General features: G+C 50.7%; 1 protein-coding gene across 8 annotated transcripts in view; it reads right to left on the reverse strand.

Annotated features, from left to right (window-relative positions):
* Nucleotides 1–6793: 6793 nt before the first annotated feature.
* The window catches only part of RPS6KA1 (ribosomal protein S6 kinase A1), a 35715-nt gene continuing 26362 nt past the window's right edge, over nt 6794–16146 (reverse strand). For 3 of the 8 annotated variants that reach the window (XM_042015625.1, XM_042015632.1, XM_042015631.1), the window contains 16 exons: nt 16097–16134; nt 15844–15986; nt 15149–15219; nt 14833–14921; nt 14556–14620; nt 13542–13644; nt 12945–13072; nt 12367–12492; nt 11761–11850; nt 11149–11307; nt 10766–10927; nt 10383–10459; nt 10152–10269; nt 9635–9772; nt 9251–9369; nt 6794–7590 (listed from right to left, as the gene is read on the reverse strand). In XM_042015625.1, coding sequence (XP_041871559.1) covers nt 7569–7590; nt 9251–9369; nt 9635–9772; nt 10152–10269; nt 10383–10459; nt 10766–10927; nt 11149–11307; nt 11761–11850; nt 12367–12492; nt 12945–13072; nt 13542–13644; nt 14556–14620; nt 14833–14921; nt 15149–15219; nt 15844–15986; nt 16097–16134 — 1648 coding nt within the window. In that variant the 3' untranslated portion in view covers nt 6794–7568. Of the gene's footprint in view, nt 9370–9634; nt 9773–10151; nt 10270–10382; nt 10460–10765; nt 10928–11148; nt 11308–11760; nt 11851–12366; nt 12493–12944; nt 13073–13541; nt 13645–14555; nt 14621–14832; nt 14922–15148; nt 15220–15843; nt 15987–16096; nt 16135–16146 lie in introns of all 8 variants that reach the window. The other 5 variants (XM_042015628.1, XM_042015633.1, XM_042015626.1 and 2 more) reach the window with 4 other exon arrangements.

The following is a 16146-nucleotide window of genomic DNA, read 5'->3' on the forward strand; positions in this document are numbered from 1 at the left end:
ACAACGTTTGAGCTCTGAGGTTCTGCAGTGTGGCTTTCGTGTCACCTCTCCCCAGTTCGGTGCATTTTGTACATCTGACAATGGTCTTTTTTCACTGGGAAAGAGGTGACATGGACGTGTGCTGCAGAACAGCTGGGAGAAGTTGTCACCTCAAACACAGAACACACCATAGCCCGTCACTAACCCGGTGCTGCCACACGATGCCTCGGTCAGCCGGAATTCTGGCAGGGATAACTCTGCACACCATGAGCGTAACGGACCTGGATCGGGACTAATGTCCTTTGATGGGGAAAGAAATGCTCTAATTTGATTTCCTCCCTTCAGCTGCCGAGTGTGTAATTTCAGATCTGTGCAGAGCAGGCCCTTTACGCTCAGCTTTGGGCCTATTTTTGATTGATTAAATTGAATTGTATCTATTTATTTCACGCATCCAATTCAGGATTTCACTAGTGGCTCATCAGAGCGAGAACGTGCACATTTATCGGGAGTGAGAACTCACCACAGCCCTCAATTTGCTCTGATAGCTTTGCCGGGATTTGGTGCTGTGCGGGCGAGGAGCTGGGAACGTGTGAAATCAAGGAGTTGGTTGCCAGCAGAGGGAGCGTGGGGCAGGGCCGGGTTCAGCGGGGAGTCAGTCAGGAGGCTGGAAACGGGACCGGCTCCCGAGGAAGCGTCGCACAGTGCTCTGATAAAAAAATCCCGAGACTGTTGGAATATCAGCACGATTTGTTTCCTTAATCCAAATGAACCGAGAGATGGGATCTCGTTTGCAAATCTGGGACCTTCTTGGCCTCCCTAATTCACAGATTCCCTCTTCCCGGCTAAGTGATGCTCCTGGGAAGCCCAAGTCACTAGATGGTACTGTTGCTGTTCAATATTGACGCCTCCGCGGGCCAGCTCCTTGGGAAACTCACATTTCTGCCGGGAGGGAAGGACGGCTGTGTAATTTGTGAGGGAGACGTGAGCGAGGAGTCGGGGAGAAGAAGTAGGTCAGAGCTGGTTCCTGGGATTGGGCTGTGGGAGGGGGAGCAGAGGGTTGGCAAAGATTTTGTCAGGGCTGGTTTGCTTCCAGGTTTGCTGCCCAGAGGGGGCACAGGGTCAGGCCCTCACATAAACTCTGTGAAAGCTGGGTTGTGGTCAGCCTCACTCGTGGTTAAGCCCAAGCAGAAAGATGAGCCCTCTGTGGCCAAAGCCTGGGGAAGTTTTGTCAGTCTCTGACCTCAGGGCACACAGAGTCACCTCCTGGCAGGAAGCAACGCAGCAAATCATAGAATCATAGAAAGGCTGGTTTGGGTTGGAAGGAATTTAAAGCTCATCTCATTCCACCCCTTGCCGTGGGCAGGGACACCTTCCACTATCCCAGGTTGCTCCAAGCCCCATCCAGCCTGGCCTTAGACACTTCCAGGGATCTCCACCTCTCCACTAAAAGCCAACCCGAAGTGAGGGACTGGTCACACAAATTCCTGGAGCGCTCTGAAATCCCCCCAAGCTTTCCAATGACATCATTGCCCGAGTCCCATCCCTGTTAGGAGGTCACCAACCTCTCCCTGTCGAGGGTAACAAACAGGTTATTGTGCTCTGTGCTGCAAACAAGCCCCAGCCCTCCTGACTCCAGCCCCAGCGGAGAGTGGAGGAGCTGCTGCCTGCCTGGCCTGCACTCGGGTTTCTGTTAGAGGAGAAAGTCAGGCCAATTAAATCAGGCAGCATTGAATCTCTAATTGACATAAATGAGACAGACAGACAGCTGGGAAGACTGGGAGGAGGGGAGGGAAAGGGGAGCAGGTGCCCTGGATGGGAAAGAGATGGAAATCCACCCTAATAGTACCACAGCTTTCCTTATTCTATGTGTTTACATTAGCCAGCAACATCATGGAAAGTGTCTGAGGCCCTGCTGGAGAGAAATTAGTGAAATAAATACAAGTTACAACCATTGTGGAGTTGATTAGAATGTTCCTAAAAATCTCCAAACAAACCCAAAGAAAAAGAAATCACCCTCAAAAAGACTTTTGAATTTGCGTAGTTAAATTAGGAAATCTGTTTTTTCCCATTCAGTTTGAACACCAGGCCTTGCAGCTGAACAATTACAAAATCATTTAAAATCATATTTGTTTAATTTTCTACATCTGAGCAGTGCTTGCCCAGGTATTTCCCCCTCTCCTTTTACCAGGGAGTGCTCTTTTGTCTTTAGCAGACCTTTCAAACACTAATTTATACAGAAATAAGTTATTTAAATTCATGCATTTCAGAAGGATGAGGCATAAAGGGGAGGAACTCACCCAGGTCCCACCCGGCACTGCAGAAGGAACCAGAATTACCAGCCCTCGCTCTGCCTCGCCCAGGGTGTGCCCTGATGGAAACAAACTGTTGGACTTTTTCTCCAAACACACCTCTGCTGCTGTACAGGTGAGAAGCAAAGGTTGCAAAGTATTCCCGAGTGGATGCAGGTAACAAGGAGGGGGAAAATACAGTTTTGTGGTGCTGGTGAATCCTCCAGTAGCATGACAGAAGAGCAATTTGGGATAATCTCTTACAAACCAAACCATATCTTAGTTTTAAAATAATCAAGATTTGCACATTGTGGTGTAAGAACCAGAAATGTTTTTCATTTACATTTCCACAAACTTTTGAAATCTCTTCCTGAATATTTCAACACGTTCTCCTTCCCCATTTTCCCAGCTGGGATAATTTTTTGCCAGCACAGGCAATTCTTCTCGGTATCCATGGGAATTGCCTCCATAATTAGACGTGCACCCAGTGCACAGATCAGAGCGCTCCAACCCAGCAGCTGGAACTAGGAGGCAGGTCTGATTAAATCTGCTCTGCCACGAGGAGAAAAGCCAGCTTTAATGAAACATCACAGGACTCCCTACCCCGTCTTTAAACAGGGCAGGAAAAGGGACTCCGGGATTACTTTGAGAGTGGCTGCTCGTGGTGTGCTCACAATTCATGGAGCAGGAAGCAAGCACTGAGTGATCCAGGGCCTTGAAACTGGGGATCTGCCTCATTAAAAAGGGGCTGATTGCCAGCAGCTTATTAAAGGGGCTCACAATCTGCCTTCAGAACAGCAGTAAAGATTGGAGGGGTCAGCAGGTGCAGATGGAGGTTTTCTCCTTGATAGTTTCTCCTCAAGCCAGTGAGATCAAGGTCAGCTTGTAGCGGAACAGCTTCCCTGGGTTTCCTGCCCTGCCCAGCAGTGATTGTGTGGATCCACCAAAACACACACAGAGCCAGCCAACAGCTCTTTTTTTAATTGAATCCCAGAAGGGTTCGGGTTGGAAGGCTCTTAAAGCCCACTCAGTCCCACGCCCCGCCATGGGCAAGGACACCTTCCGCTAAACCCAGCTGCTCCAAGCCCTGTCCAACCTGGCCTTGGACACCTCCAGGCATGGGGCAGCCACAGCTTCTCTGGACGATATTCATGGAAAGTAAATTATTTCTATTCCTGCACACCTGGTTCTGCAGGTACAATGTGCTCTTCAGGAAAGGGAGCTGGTGACAGAGGCAGATGGTCGGATAGAAATTATTAATCCTATACAAGATTTTTATCTTTAGTTGCTGCTTCCACTTGGTGTCACAACCCCCATGACTCCTGGGGGCTTCCCCTTTTTAGAAATAGAGCTGGAAGTTGGGGTGGAGCAGACATGTAAAAATTCCAAGTGGTTTGGTGGGTGGGAAAAAAGCGACTTTTAACAAATATGCCAGGGCTGGGGGATCAAACACGGCTCTGGTCTAGACAGAGCCACACTCCCCGCCTGCCTCAGAAGTTCCTACCGCACCAGCTGACAGAATTTAGCATCTCGTTTCCCTAACATGATTAAAATGCAGCTCTGTGTCCTGGGGTACTGACAGACCCTCAGATCTCTCCGCATTCCAAGCCACGTTTCCATTTCCCCTGCTGGAGTCGCTCCCTTTGGAAACGTGGCCCTGCGGACGAGCGGCGCTCACGGATCCCAGCAATGCAGGGGTTTAACCCTCGGTGCTTTAGCTGGGGTTTGAACTCAGCCCTTCCTGTAATTCTATGATTTGAATATCATTTTCACAACCCTCACAAGCAGCAGATGAATGAGAGATTCCTGGCTTTGAGTCAAAAGCTGCGGTAATTAAATGTTTATAAAACACTTTAAGCATGCGAAGTGCTGTTATAGACAAGGAACCAATAGATCAGATCCAGTCGGCAGATTGGAGCCGGATTTTAAGGCACACCAGCAAATGGAGCCCATTTCCCCCACTACATCTCTCTTTTAGAGCTGCTAGCAGAGGGTTATGGAGGCCGTCACCAGGTTCCTTTTATTACAACCAGAATAAGTGAAATCAGGATCACTTTCATACATATGAATATGTATGATTCAGAAGTTTTCTCCTCTGTAATAACTCCAAGCAAAGGGCCAGCTTGCTGTTCAGCTCGGGAAGGAACTACCCCTTGGGAAACAAAAACTGCTGCTACTTCTGATCTCTCCCATAAAACTGGAGAGCTTCCACCTGTTACAGGTTTCTAACACCATCTGCTGTTTAAAAGGAAGATGGCATTGGAGCTCAGCAGCGCCGAGAGCTTGTTTGATAAACCAGGCGCGACACCAGCGAATCTGGAACGTTTCTGTAATTGCCACAATTCCTTTTTTTTCTTATTTCAAGCCCTGAACATATTTTGACTTGATCTTCATTATGAAGTGAATTATTTCTTCGCTAGAGGAAGCAGAAACTCAGTGAGCAGCAGCTGAATGTCAGGTCCACACCACAACACTTCAATTTTCATCCGCAGCCACGGGGCTGTGTCGTTTCAGCACCAACACAAATTTCAAGCAGTGTCAATCTCTCCAAAGCTTGGCCCAAAGAACCGACTTAAAAACGTTTTCATAGGAGAGAGCCATGGTCTCCCCGGGGTATGAGGAACTCAAAGCAAATCATTCTTTCGATTAAAAATAAAAATATTGACCTTCTGCTGGCTCACACTGCTGCCTGTAGGACAGAATAAACAGTCTAACCAAGGATTCTTCTGCTGCTTCCTAATTGAAAGAGATACAAACCTTTGTCCCAGGAGAAACAACAGAGCCCTAGAGTTCATTACACATCTGAATTGAAGGGCTCACCACTACTGCTTAGTTTTGGTTGCAGATACTTGTAATAACAACAATTTTTTCTAAAACAAAAAGACTGTTCTCCAAAGGCGTCTCCAAAGGCCATTCACGGCACCACCCCCCCGCCCCCCCACCCCCACAGACAAGGGAGGGGTTTGACAAAAACCACCCAAACTCTCAAAATCTAACACCAGAGGGGCAGCTCTGGGATCCTTCTCCAGTCTGATCCAATCAGCCCAGTTACAACATCAGCCCCCACCTCTCACATTTCTCACCCCCTCCACACATCATTTAAAGAGTCAGTGGCTCCTTTTGTGAGCGATCGGCTCTTCACCCTGGCACTTTCCCTGCACTTCGCGACAAAAGAGACCTTTTACATGTCAATTTATTTTCAGACAAGCATATCTGAAAGGGAGTTTCCCTCCGGAGTCGAATTAGTATTAATGGCAGGTGTTCAGTGGCACACAAAGGGAGGGAGGCAGCGCCTCGGCTGAGCTGAGGCACTAAGACAGCTTGATGTTTTAATAACCAGAGGCAAGGAATGGAGTGGCAGCGGACCTGCGGCTTCCCCGGCGTGAGTGAAGGTTTTATTCAGAGCCCCCATGTACTGCCAGAAGAAGACCTTGAAATATTTTAAATGTTTTCTTTGCCTTAAAAGAGGGATTAAATTGTTGAATATTCCATGAAAGCGCAGCATCCACCCCACATCCCGTGGAACTCACTCACAGTCACCGAGTACTTCCGAAGCCTCCCGCAGCCTTGGGAAGAGGCCGTGGCCACCACGAGGAGGTGATGGCACCCAGGAGGCTTCCAGCTGCACAGTTCACCATCCACCAATGCCTAGAGATGCAGAAAAAATAATTACATGGACTAACTCAGAGGTGGGAACTCGGAAAGGGATTTGCATGAAAGTTTAAAAAGTTAAAACCACCGAGCGGTTTCTCAGTGAAGTTTCACTATGAAAAAGAAAGAGAAAATGATTGCTGGGAAAGCTGCTGGCCTTCAGTTTTAAACTGAACCTTGATGGGAATATTTCTCAGGCCAAAAGACATTTATTGATGCTCTGGCAAATTTGACAGAGGTCGGTAAGGGGAAGGCACAGCTACACAGTGGGAAGAAGGGAAACCTCTCAGCTGGGTCAGCCCCTTACAACAGAAAAATGGCTGACTTATGCCCCCAAATAGGAAAGTTTAACCTTTATTATACAGAAACAGTATTATATAGAGCTGTTCAATATTGTTTTCGGACTCCTTGACTTTAGATCAATATGCTCTTTCTGCACAGGTTATTTCCAGGTAGACTCAGCACTCTGAGGCTGGATTCCGGGATTTCTGCTCCCTTGAGCTTTCATTCAGACCTACAGGACAAAAGCTTAAAGGTCAAATCCACTATTAAACACCTGAACTAACAGAAGTAGCTTTCCTTGTAAAGATGTCCTTATGTATGGAAGTTAAATCCATTTTTGCCCCTTTTAAAACCAAGATAATTTGTGATATCCTCTGTATCCTCTTCGTCCCAAGTTAAAGCTGAATGACCCCAAACCCTTGTGAGAGCAAATCACTTGGTCTCTCACCCCCCAACAGGCATTAGATATCCAGCTTTCACCTCAAATAATGCAATTTCAGTTAATGTGACAACAGTATTTTGGCAAAGGTCAGGACAAAACCAGAAAAGGAAGGAGAGAGCCCAACCCATCACGAACACTTATAGCTCTCATATACAGAAAGTTCAACAAGTCCATTTTTATTGAGCACTGGAATTAAAAAAGTAACAGCACTTGGTTGATCTGGAACTAAAAAGCAAGACTTATTTTTACTTATTGATCACTCAGAACAATGTGGTTAAAAGCCCCCTGGAGAGGAAGGTGTAACCCTTCTTGTTCCCTCTGCTCTCCAAGGGGATGGGGGTTTCAGAAGCTACAGCTGCACCGAACACAAAGTTCTTCTGATTGGAGACCCCAGGAGGGGTTTGATGCTCCTGGTTTTGGGGTCTGACACCCCAGGTATCGTCTCATGGCCAGGCAGAACCTGCAGCAGCCAAGGGCTGCTCTCCCTGCACCCACACTGATCTGCACCTGGTTGTCCCCCACACCTCTGAGTTGTCCCCAGCGGGCCTCACACCAGCACATCACAGGCAGGGTTGACATCCAACCCCATCCACCACTCCAGACCCTCCCTCAAAACACAATGTAGGAAATATTCTGAAAATCTGAAGAGGTTCTTGCAACACCCAAAAGTACCAAAGGGACAGCTACAGAAAAATGTTTGTAATTATTTTATTGGTTGCAGGTACCTAAAATTTGCACAGCACTGGTACAAGAGTCACTGTGGAGTTGTAGGGAACATCATGCCACAAATATTTTTAAGGAAGGCATTTCGGATGGTGGAGTGTCCCCCTCCTCAAATCTCAGCAAAACATTAAATCCCTCTCTGCTGGTGTTGGTGGCAATGCCAGTAAGAAGATCCACTGTGGACTGGTGCTGGCCTCCTCCTCTCAGAAGCACTGGACACTCAGGCTGCACTTGGAATAAAGAAAGAAAAAAAATGTGACTATTTCAGCTTCTCACTGGCTGCTCACCGGACCTGCTTGGATGAGGGTAGAGGAGAAGAGCACTGTGTATCTCAGATAATTCTTTTTATGGAATTGTCCATTTTAGAGCCTACTGGGATTGAACAAAAAGAAAGTTTCCTCTTTTGTGGCATAATCAGCTAAAAGTAGCAGAAATTCACATGAGAACTTTTGCTGGTTCCAGTCACATCCTTGAGCTCTGTTTGCAGCCCTAGTAGCAATCCTGCTGCTCCCAGAAACTTCCACCATGGAGCTCCAGCAATTCCCTGCAGGTCAAAATGGGGTGGGCATTTATTTCTGGCACAGTTTGTCTCCAAGTGGTGGTTTCTATAAGCACAGAAATGTCCTGAGAGTAAGAAATTCCCCTCCGGATGCTGCCACCATTCCTGTTGGTTCCTGCCTCATTCCAGGACTGGTTCACCTCCCACTGCGGAGTGAGGGGTTGCACCTGAGAGAAGGTGGCATGAGAGGCAGCCCTAAGCAGCACTGCTGGCTTTCAGGGCCTGGTAAAAAGCTTTGCAGCTTTTCCAGAAGGCAGACGAGGAGCACTGCCCCTGCATAGCAGGGAGGAACAACCGGGGAAAGACCGGGAAGTGACCGGGGAACGCCCGGGGTCGCTGGCTCAGCAGCTCACGGTCAGTCAGTAACAGGACGTCACCTGAATGACATGTTTATTGTATGAGTCAGAAAGAAACCCTGAGTTACCGGCTGTAGAACAAAGTTAAATTAAAAAAATAAAGGGTGGTTTGGTTCAGAGGTTCCTGCTGAGGGGAAGGAAAACCCCACATGGTAAAAGCAGCAGCCAGAGCCAGCCCAAAGCCTTGGCTTTCCAAGGAGGAGGTTCTGTTGTCATCCCCCCCTGCACAGGCGACAAACTCCCCAGTGATGGGAGAACATGGAGGTGGTAGGGCAGAGGGAAGGAATGAGCCAAACCCAGGAGGTGTCCTGGCCTGCCGAGCATCTACGGGAGGGCTTGGAAAAACAGTGGTTTATTTTGTTCAGAGATCTGAGCTGCTGACTGGGCTGGAGGAACACGGGAGAGAGGGAGAAATGGAGGCTGCAAAATCCACCTGACATGGAACAAACACACAGGACATGGAGGGGAGGGATGTCCTTCATGGACACGAGTGCTGCTGGCTGGGAGCCTGCAGGGCTGGCTTTGGGAAACACATCCAAAGGTTCAAGGGAGGAAAAGCCCCAAAGCCTAAACCCCAAGTGTGACACAGTCTTCCAGATGCAGTGGAGTTGGAGAGGATCAGTGCCAAGGAGTGCTGTAGCGACAACAAATACCTGGCCCTACACAGGGAAGGGTGAATCAGAGCTGCTTTTTAGTGCCACTTGACATCAGTTATACATTCTAGTTCTCATATACACAGATGGATGTCTTTAAAAATCAACAATTTACACTTCAAAAAAGTTTTACAGTGAAGTTCTCTCAGCAAAGATCAGTCCACACGAGGAGGAGCCAGTCTTTCAGGAGCAGGAAGGCACTTGGCCTTTTAAGAGCAAGCCCCCAAGGGAGCCCTTGTGCAGACCCTGCCCATCCCCTGTCCCCCTCTTCCATAGGTGTGCAAAATCTGGGGTGTTCCTGCACCGTGGGGCCTCACAGGGTGGTGGAGGGGAGCTTCTTCACGCGCCTCTGTGCCAGGATGGAGGATTCAATGGGCTTCAGCTGAGGGCTTGGCTTGGAGCTGTTCAGTGCCGAGTACGTGGCAGCCATGGCACCCTGGAGAGAGGCACAGAGGAGTCACTCAGGTGCATGAGAGCTACTTCAGGCTCGTGGCTTTACAAGACAGGGGACTAGAGCAGCCAGACCCACAAACAAAGCCAGGAGCATCTTTCTTATTTCTGTGAGTCTCCCTCCTGCACTGACATGCTGTTAAAGAATCTCTCCTTTCTTTTCTCCCAAAAACTCCAGCTTGTCTGTACTGCCTGCCCTGGCCCACACCTCTCCAAATTTCCATCCTGCTCTCCCACTCCAGGTTTTGTACCTTTACAAGCTGAATGTCCTGGTGATTGAGCTGGCTCTGGGGTAAACTGTCCTTCTGGGTTATCCACGGATGCTGCAGGACCTGCTTGGCTGTGAGACGCTGGTGAGGATCTACATGGAGCATCTTTGATACCAGATCCTACAGGCATTGTTTGGAAAGTCAGACTTTAGAAGATTTCATACTTTAAATGCAATAAACCCACCTGTCCACCCCCAGATTAGGATTTAAATGCAGAGGCCAAGTTTAAAGTCCCCAGACATTAATGTCTTTTTGTATGAAACATGTTTTTGGCAGGCCTGGGGGGTATAACACAGAGCAAACCCCACAAGGGTCAAGCACGAGGTTGGTTTTCCATGCAAATATCCACAGCCAGAGCTAAAACAAAGCTGCTGTGAGGGACATGTGGGGGTAGAAGCTGCAGGTTTTCTTCTCTCTCTTGTGTGCTCCCTCCCCAACCTGCTCTAAATTTTCCTCACAGCAACCCCAACCCCTGAGTAACACAAATATCAAACCCTACCTTGGCCATGTCAGAAATAGTGTCCCAATTGCCTCCACTGATGGAGAACTTCCCCCCTCCTATCCGGGTCAGGATCTCTTCTGGAGTGTCACTGGGACCATTTGCAAAGGGAGTGCAGCTGGGGAGAGAGGAGAGAGCCCTGGATTTACTGACCCAGGCAGGAGGAGAGGTGCAGCTGTCCCCACAGAGCACACCGGGGACAGGGGGATCACAGCCCCACCACTGCCTTACCCTGCCAGCATCGTGTACAGCAGGACCCCCAGGCTCCAGATGTCACAGCCCTCGTCGTAGCCTTGGCGTTTCAAGACCTGAACACAACAAGCAAAGGGAAAAAAGCGTGTTTGATTCCTGTCATTGAGCCCATTTCAGAAGAGGGGCTTGACCTGGGTGCAGTCCATATGCAAAGCTTCCAGAACTCGACAGAACAGCAAAGTCTGGGACTAAAAGATCAGGATTCAAAATAGATTCATTACTACAAGTGGTATTTCTGTAATTGCCTCTTCCAGGGCGGGCTGGAGATGGGAACAGGGCAGACCCACTGTGCCAAGTGGGAGCACAGGTTAGGGGAAGGACAAGGGGGCTGCTGAAGGGTCTCAGGTCAGTAAGGTGCTCACCTCGGGTGCCACGAAGTTTGCTGTGTAACAGGGGGTCATGAGGAGCCCGTTCTCAGCCCTGAGCTGCTTGGCAAAGCCGAAGTCACAAATTCGGATGCTCTCAGGGTTCCCTGATTTATCCACATAGAGGATATTGCTGGGCTTCAGGTCCCTGTGAACCACCTGTGGAGCCAAGAAAGGACTGTGCTCGTACCCCGAGTAGATAAAGGTCTGAAAGCTGCCTGAGGTCACTCAACCCCTGCTCTGGCCCCACATCTGCTTTGCCAAGAGAGCAACACCAGCAAGAAATAATTGTCCTGATGGGCAGAGTTACCCCCCGAAGGAGAGGGAGCGCAGTGTAATGCCAGGGAACTTCCCAGGAAAACAGTCATGACCACACTCACCCCTTGGGAATGCAGATACTCCACTGTTTTACAGATCATGTGCAGGACTGAACTGGCTTCTCTCTCCGAGAAAAATTTCTGTCTGAGGATTTTATCCAGCAGCTCCCCTCCCCTCATGAGCTCTGTCACCAGGTACACATACTTCCCATCATCGTACACCTGCCAAAGAAAATATGGATGGGGTAATCAAAATGTGCTTCCAGAGCTTCCCTTTTGTACTTCCATCTCCAAGGAGCAGACAGGGAGCAGCAGAGGTGGCTCTGGAGATGCTTCCCCACCCCAGAATCATGGAATATCCCAACCTGGAAGGGACCCACAAGGATCATTGATCCAACTCCAGGCCCTGCACAGACACCCCAACAACCCCACCCTGGGCATCCCTGGCAGCGCTGCCCAAACGCTCCTGGAGCTCTGGCAGCCTCGGGGCCGTGCCCATTCCCTGGGGAGCCTGGGCAGTGCCCAGCACCCTCTGGGGAAGAACCTTTCCTGACAGAGAAACAGAGCAACACATGGAGCTGGGTCACTGGGCTGCCCCTGCTGGGGCCGAACTCTGCCCCCCGAGCCTGCACTTCCTAAACCAAGGCACAGGGAAGTCTCTCGAGCCACACTCACGTCTTTCAGGGTGATGATGTTTGGGTGCTGCCCATACCGCAGCAGGATCTCAATCTCCTCAGAAGGGTCTCGCTTGCTCTTGTCAATCACCTGCAAGAGTAGGGACACACTTCAGCCACCACGGCTAGGGAAGGTGCCAGGACAAAGCACACAGGCTGAGTTTGGAGCCCTGCAGAGCTCCTGTGCTGTATCCACTCCCTGTCCCCTGATCTCTTTAGCTCTAAAAATCCTTTCGTTGCTTCATCAGTTCTGTGTCCTCAACCCACAAAATTTTATGTCTTTTTTTAAGACCTGATGTAGCCACAGCTTTGCACAGGAAGATGAGATACTCTCCTCCCTCTGAGGGAGGAGGACACTGCTTCTCTGCTGTTCCTAGGGAAGTGCAGGTACATGCAGAGCAGCACAGAAATTGTCCTTTTAGATCCTAGATGAGCCTAAAGCTCATCCTGTTCCATCCCCTGCCATGGGCAGGGACACCTTCCTCTATCCCAGGTTGCTCCAATCCCCATCCAGCCTGGCCTTGGACACTTGCAGGGATGGGGCAGCCACAGCTGCTCTGGGCAAAGATGTAACCGGGGAGCTCAGTTGGGAGGGCAGATCCCAGACCTTGACTGCGTACTCCATGTTGGTGGCCTTGTGGATGCAGCGTTTGCAGACGGAGTAGGAGCCGACGCCGATGGCCTCCTTCACCACGTACCCATCGCTGAACTGGACGTTCTTGCCATGCAGCTGCTGCCAGAGCACAAAGGAGAGCTGAGCTAGGAGGGTCCAGGGAAGGGTTTGTGCAATGTGATGAGTTAACTGGAGCACAGAAAGAGCTGTCAGACTGTCTGCTACATCCCACAGCTTCTCCTCCTGGTGGGGAGCGGGAGGAGAGCAGAACAAGGCAGATATAGGTCAGTGAGCCAACGCTGCCTGCACCGAGCACGGTGCCTTTAGGTGGCACCTCCAGGCCACAGGCATTTACAGACTCAGCAGCACAGATCCACCTGGGGACAGCAAAGCCACAGCCCCACACTGCCCTGACAGCCTGTGCACAATGTGACAGTCAGTGGTGATGAAAGAACAACAGGAGGCAAGAATTCCAAAGAGAACTGCCTCAGGCTCCAGGTGGTGCAGAGGTCCTGCAGACCTGGAGCATTCCTGCACCTCCAAAGAGCTGTTCCTCTGCCCCCATTCCTTACCTGCACAACCGAATGCAGGGGTGGCTGGGCAGGTTTCACTTTACCATCCTCCATCAACCCGGTCGCCACGAAACTGAAGCCTCGGAAGAGCTGATGGGCCCCTGCACTCGGGGGGACACCCGGGGAATCTGCAGCAGGAGTTGAGAGACAGCTTGAGGAGGGCCTGAGGAGCAGAAGCCTCCCCCTCACTCCCAGGAGCTACGCTCCTGTAATTTATTTGAGATGGGAGCCACACCAGCAGCACAGAGAATCACAGAATCCCACAGAGAATCATGGAATTGTCCAGGCTGGAAAAGCTCTCTAAGATCAGTGAGTCCAACCATTCCCCCAGCACTGCCAAGGCTACCACGAAACCATGTCCCCAAGTGCCACATCCACATGGCTTTTAAACTCCTGCAGGGATGGTGACTGCACCACTACCTTGGGCAGCCTGGGCCAGGGACTGACAATCCTTTGGGGAGAAGAAATTTCCCTGATATCCAACCTGAACCTTCCCTGTGCAGAAACCTTATCCTGCTGGCACCGGATACTCCCCGGTGTGAAGCCACAGAGACATCTCACACAGGAAACTTGGGCTTTGCCTCAAGTCATACAAACCTTTTGGTGTCCGTGACGTGAATTCTGTGTCAAAATAAAAGGTGTCATCTGGCTGACCCACTGCGGGCTTGAAGGGGGGTTTGATTTCCCTGCGGTACAGCTTCTGCAAAACAAAAACCAAAACACAGCTGCAAAAACAGCTGGGAAGTGCTCCCACAGGCACCTTCTCCAAAGGGTGCAAAGGCTGGTGAAGAATGAGGGCCAGGAAGAGATTTTGTGAAACTCTGTGGCTTAGCATTTCACTACAGCTCGGCAGCCTGAGGGAGGACTTTTTAGCTGGTTGGGTGTTTTTGAGTCAGTTTGTGAAGAAACACTACAAGTTCTACCATATATTAAGTCAAGAAAAATTTTCTGTAGGCAACTTGCCCCCACTCCAAACACAGTATCCATAAAGTATTTCTCTCAACAGACTCTTCCATCTCCTCCTAACTCCCTTTAGGGCTTTGCTGACACGTATTTCCCAAGGGATGGCTGGGAGATGCCCCAGCAGGATATTCATAACCCAAAACTCCAAGTGCCTTTTTTAATTGCTTCTTGAAGCAAAAATTGGAAAAAAGCTTTACTGGCAATCCTGGAAGGTCGATCTTGCAGCTTGTTGGGGGCCTTGGAAGCACTGGACTTCAAAACTCTTTCCAAGTAAGAGAGAACAGGGAAGAACACAACTACACAGTAAGGTGGGAGTTGGCCAGAAACAGTTGGGAAATGCCAATTCAGTGATTGCCTTGATCTCCTTGCCAGGAATGTTTCCCCAATTCCTTCCCACTTTGTGCAAGACAATCCTTGTTGTGCCAAACCTCAAGGAAAACGTGAGAGGTGTGGTGACAGGCAGCCCAGGTATGAGACAGTTACAAAACAGAGAGAATTTTAGTTTTGGGAAGGGTTATTGGAGTGGATGGGGACAGGAGCTGGTGGCTCTCCCATAGCTGGCCAAGCATCAGGACTGTGCTGTTCCTGCTGCCAGAACTGTGTTACTGGTGCTGAGTGGTGCAGAAATTTGCTCTTTCTGATACTCACGTTCCAGTCGATGGTGGAGTAGAAAGGGTGGCGCTTGATCTCCTCTGCCCCGTCTGGCCCAGACCCTGCAAGAGGCACCACGGATCACGTTGTGCTGAACCCCCACCAAGGCAAAGGGGACAGCCAGGGATGCAGCACAGCCAGGTGTGACAGAGAACCTGGCTGGGATCACCTGAGTGCCCTGGCCCAGCACAGGTGTGAGCACGCTGCTGACCCAGCGCGAGAGGCCCCTTACGGCATCAGGGACATTCAGAAACAAACAAAAAAAAGGTCTTACCTAATCTGTTGGCCGGATTCCTTTTGAAAAGGGCTCGCAGGAGGCTCTGAGCCTCAGTGCTCAGGAACTGTGGCATGCCCAGCTTCGCTCTGGGGAGGAAGTTATGCAATCAGCTGCAGGTTTGAAGAAGTCAACCCACAAGGCGACTGCAGCACCTCCACCCCCAAAATGCACAATCATCTCTCTGGCATTTACACTGCACCCTTCAAACTGACTGCTGATGTGGCACCACTTGCCAAAAAATGCCACAACATTGCAAGAGCCCCCAAATTGCAACACCCATCCTGTGCAGAAAGGAGAGAGAAACTGCTCTTACTTGAGGATGAGGGTCATTGTCTCCTTACGGTCTTTCCCCTGGAAGGGCAGTGACCCCGTGAGCATTTCAAACTGGGAGGAAAAGAGAAGAAGCGGGGTCATGTCTGAGCAAGGCTCAGGGTTGCACAGGGTTGTCCCTTCCTGCTTGTGAGGGGTCTCAAGCCTGGCTCTGACAGAGCTCACAGGCACCGTGTGTTCCCAGCAGCAGCTTGGCTCACGGGGTTTGCAGGGGAACGTGTCCAGGCCAGCGCCTGCTCCTGCCGGAGCCCTGGGCTCCAGCGGCTGCCAGACGGTGGCACCAGATCTGCGCTGCCAGCGATGGCCCGGCGCTGCGGGGGACACGGACACCCCCAGGCACCCCACAGACACCCCACAGACACCCCCATGCATCCCACAGGCACCCCACAGACACCCCCATGCATCCCACGGACACCCCCATGCATCCCACAGACACCCCCATGCATCCCACGGACACCCCCACACACCCCACATACCCCTCACACCCCAGCACCCACTGGCACAGCAGCCTCGAGGGACCAGCGCTCCCGGCTGGAGGCCTGGACAGCCCCTTAGGGAGCCCTTTGGGGGGCGTGGGGAGCCCCCCCCGGTCAGCAGGCCTGGAGGACACACAGAGCCGTGTCTGGGCGTTCCAGAGCAGGGGCAGCTGCCATTCCCAGTCCTGGACAGGGTACCCACCATGAGGACCCCGTAGGACCACCAGTCAGCACTGTGCGAGTGGCCCTGGCGATTCACCACCTCTGGAGCCATGTACTCCACGGTCCCGCAGAAGGAGTAGGCTTTCTTCTCGTGGTCTATGGCCTCCTTACTCAAGCCAAAATCTGCACAAGAGAAAGCTGTCAGCACTCAGCCAGTGCTCCGAGCATTTCGAGCAGCTCTGTATTTCAGGAACTGGCCCTGCTGGAGCCCAAGGCTCTGGGGAGCCCCTTACCTGTGAGTTTGATGTGTCCCTCTTCATCCAAGAGGATGCTACAGCAGGAA

This window comes from Corvus kubaryi, unplaced genomic scaffold, assembly GCF_017639235.1.
Source record: "Corvus kubaryi isolate FWS band 111438036 unplaced genomic scaffold, C.kubaryi_AGA036_p1.0 split3-37304, whole genome shotgun sequence".
NCBI classification, from domain to species: domain Eukaryota; kingdom Metazoa; phylum Chordata; class Aves; order Passeriformes; family Corvidae; genus Corvus; species Corvus kubaryi.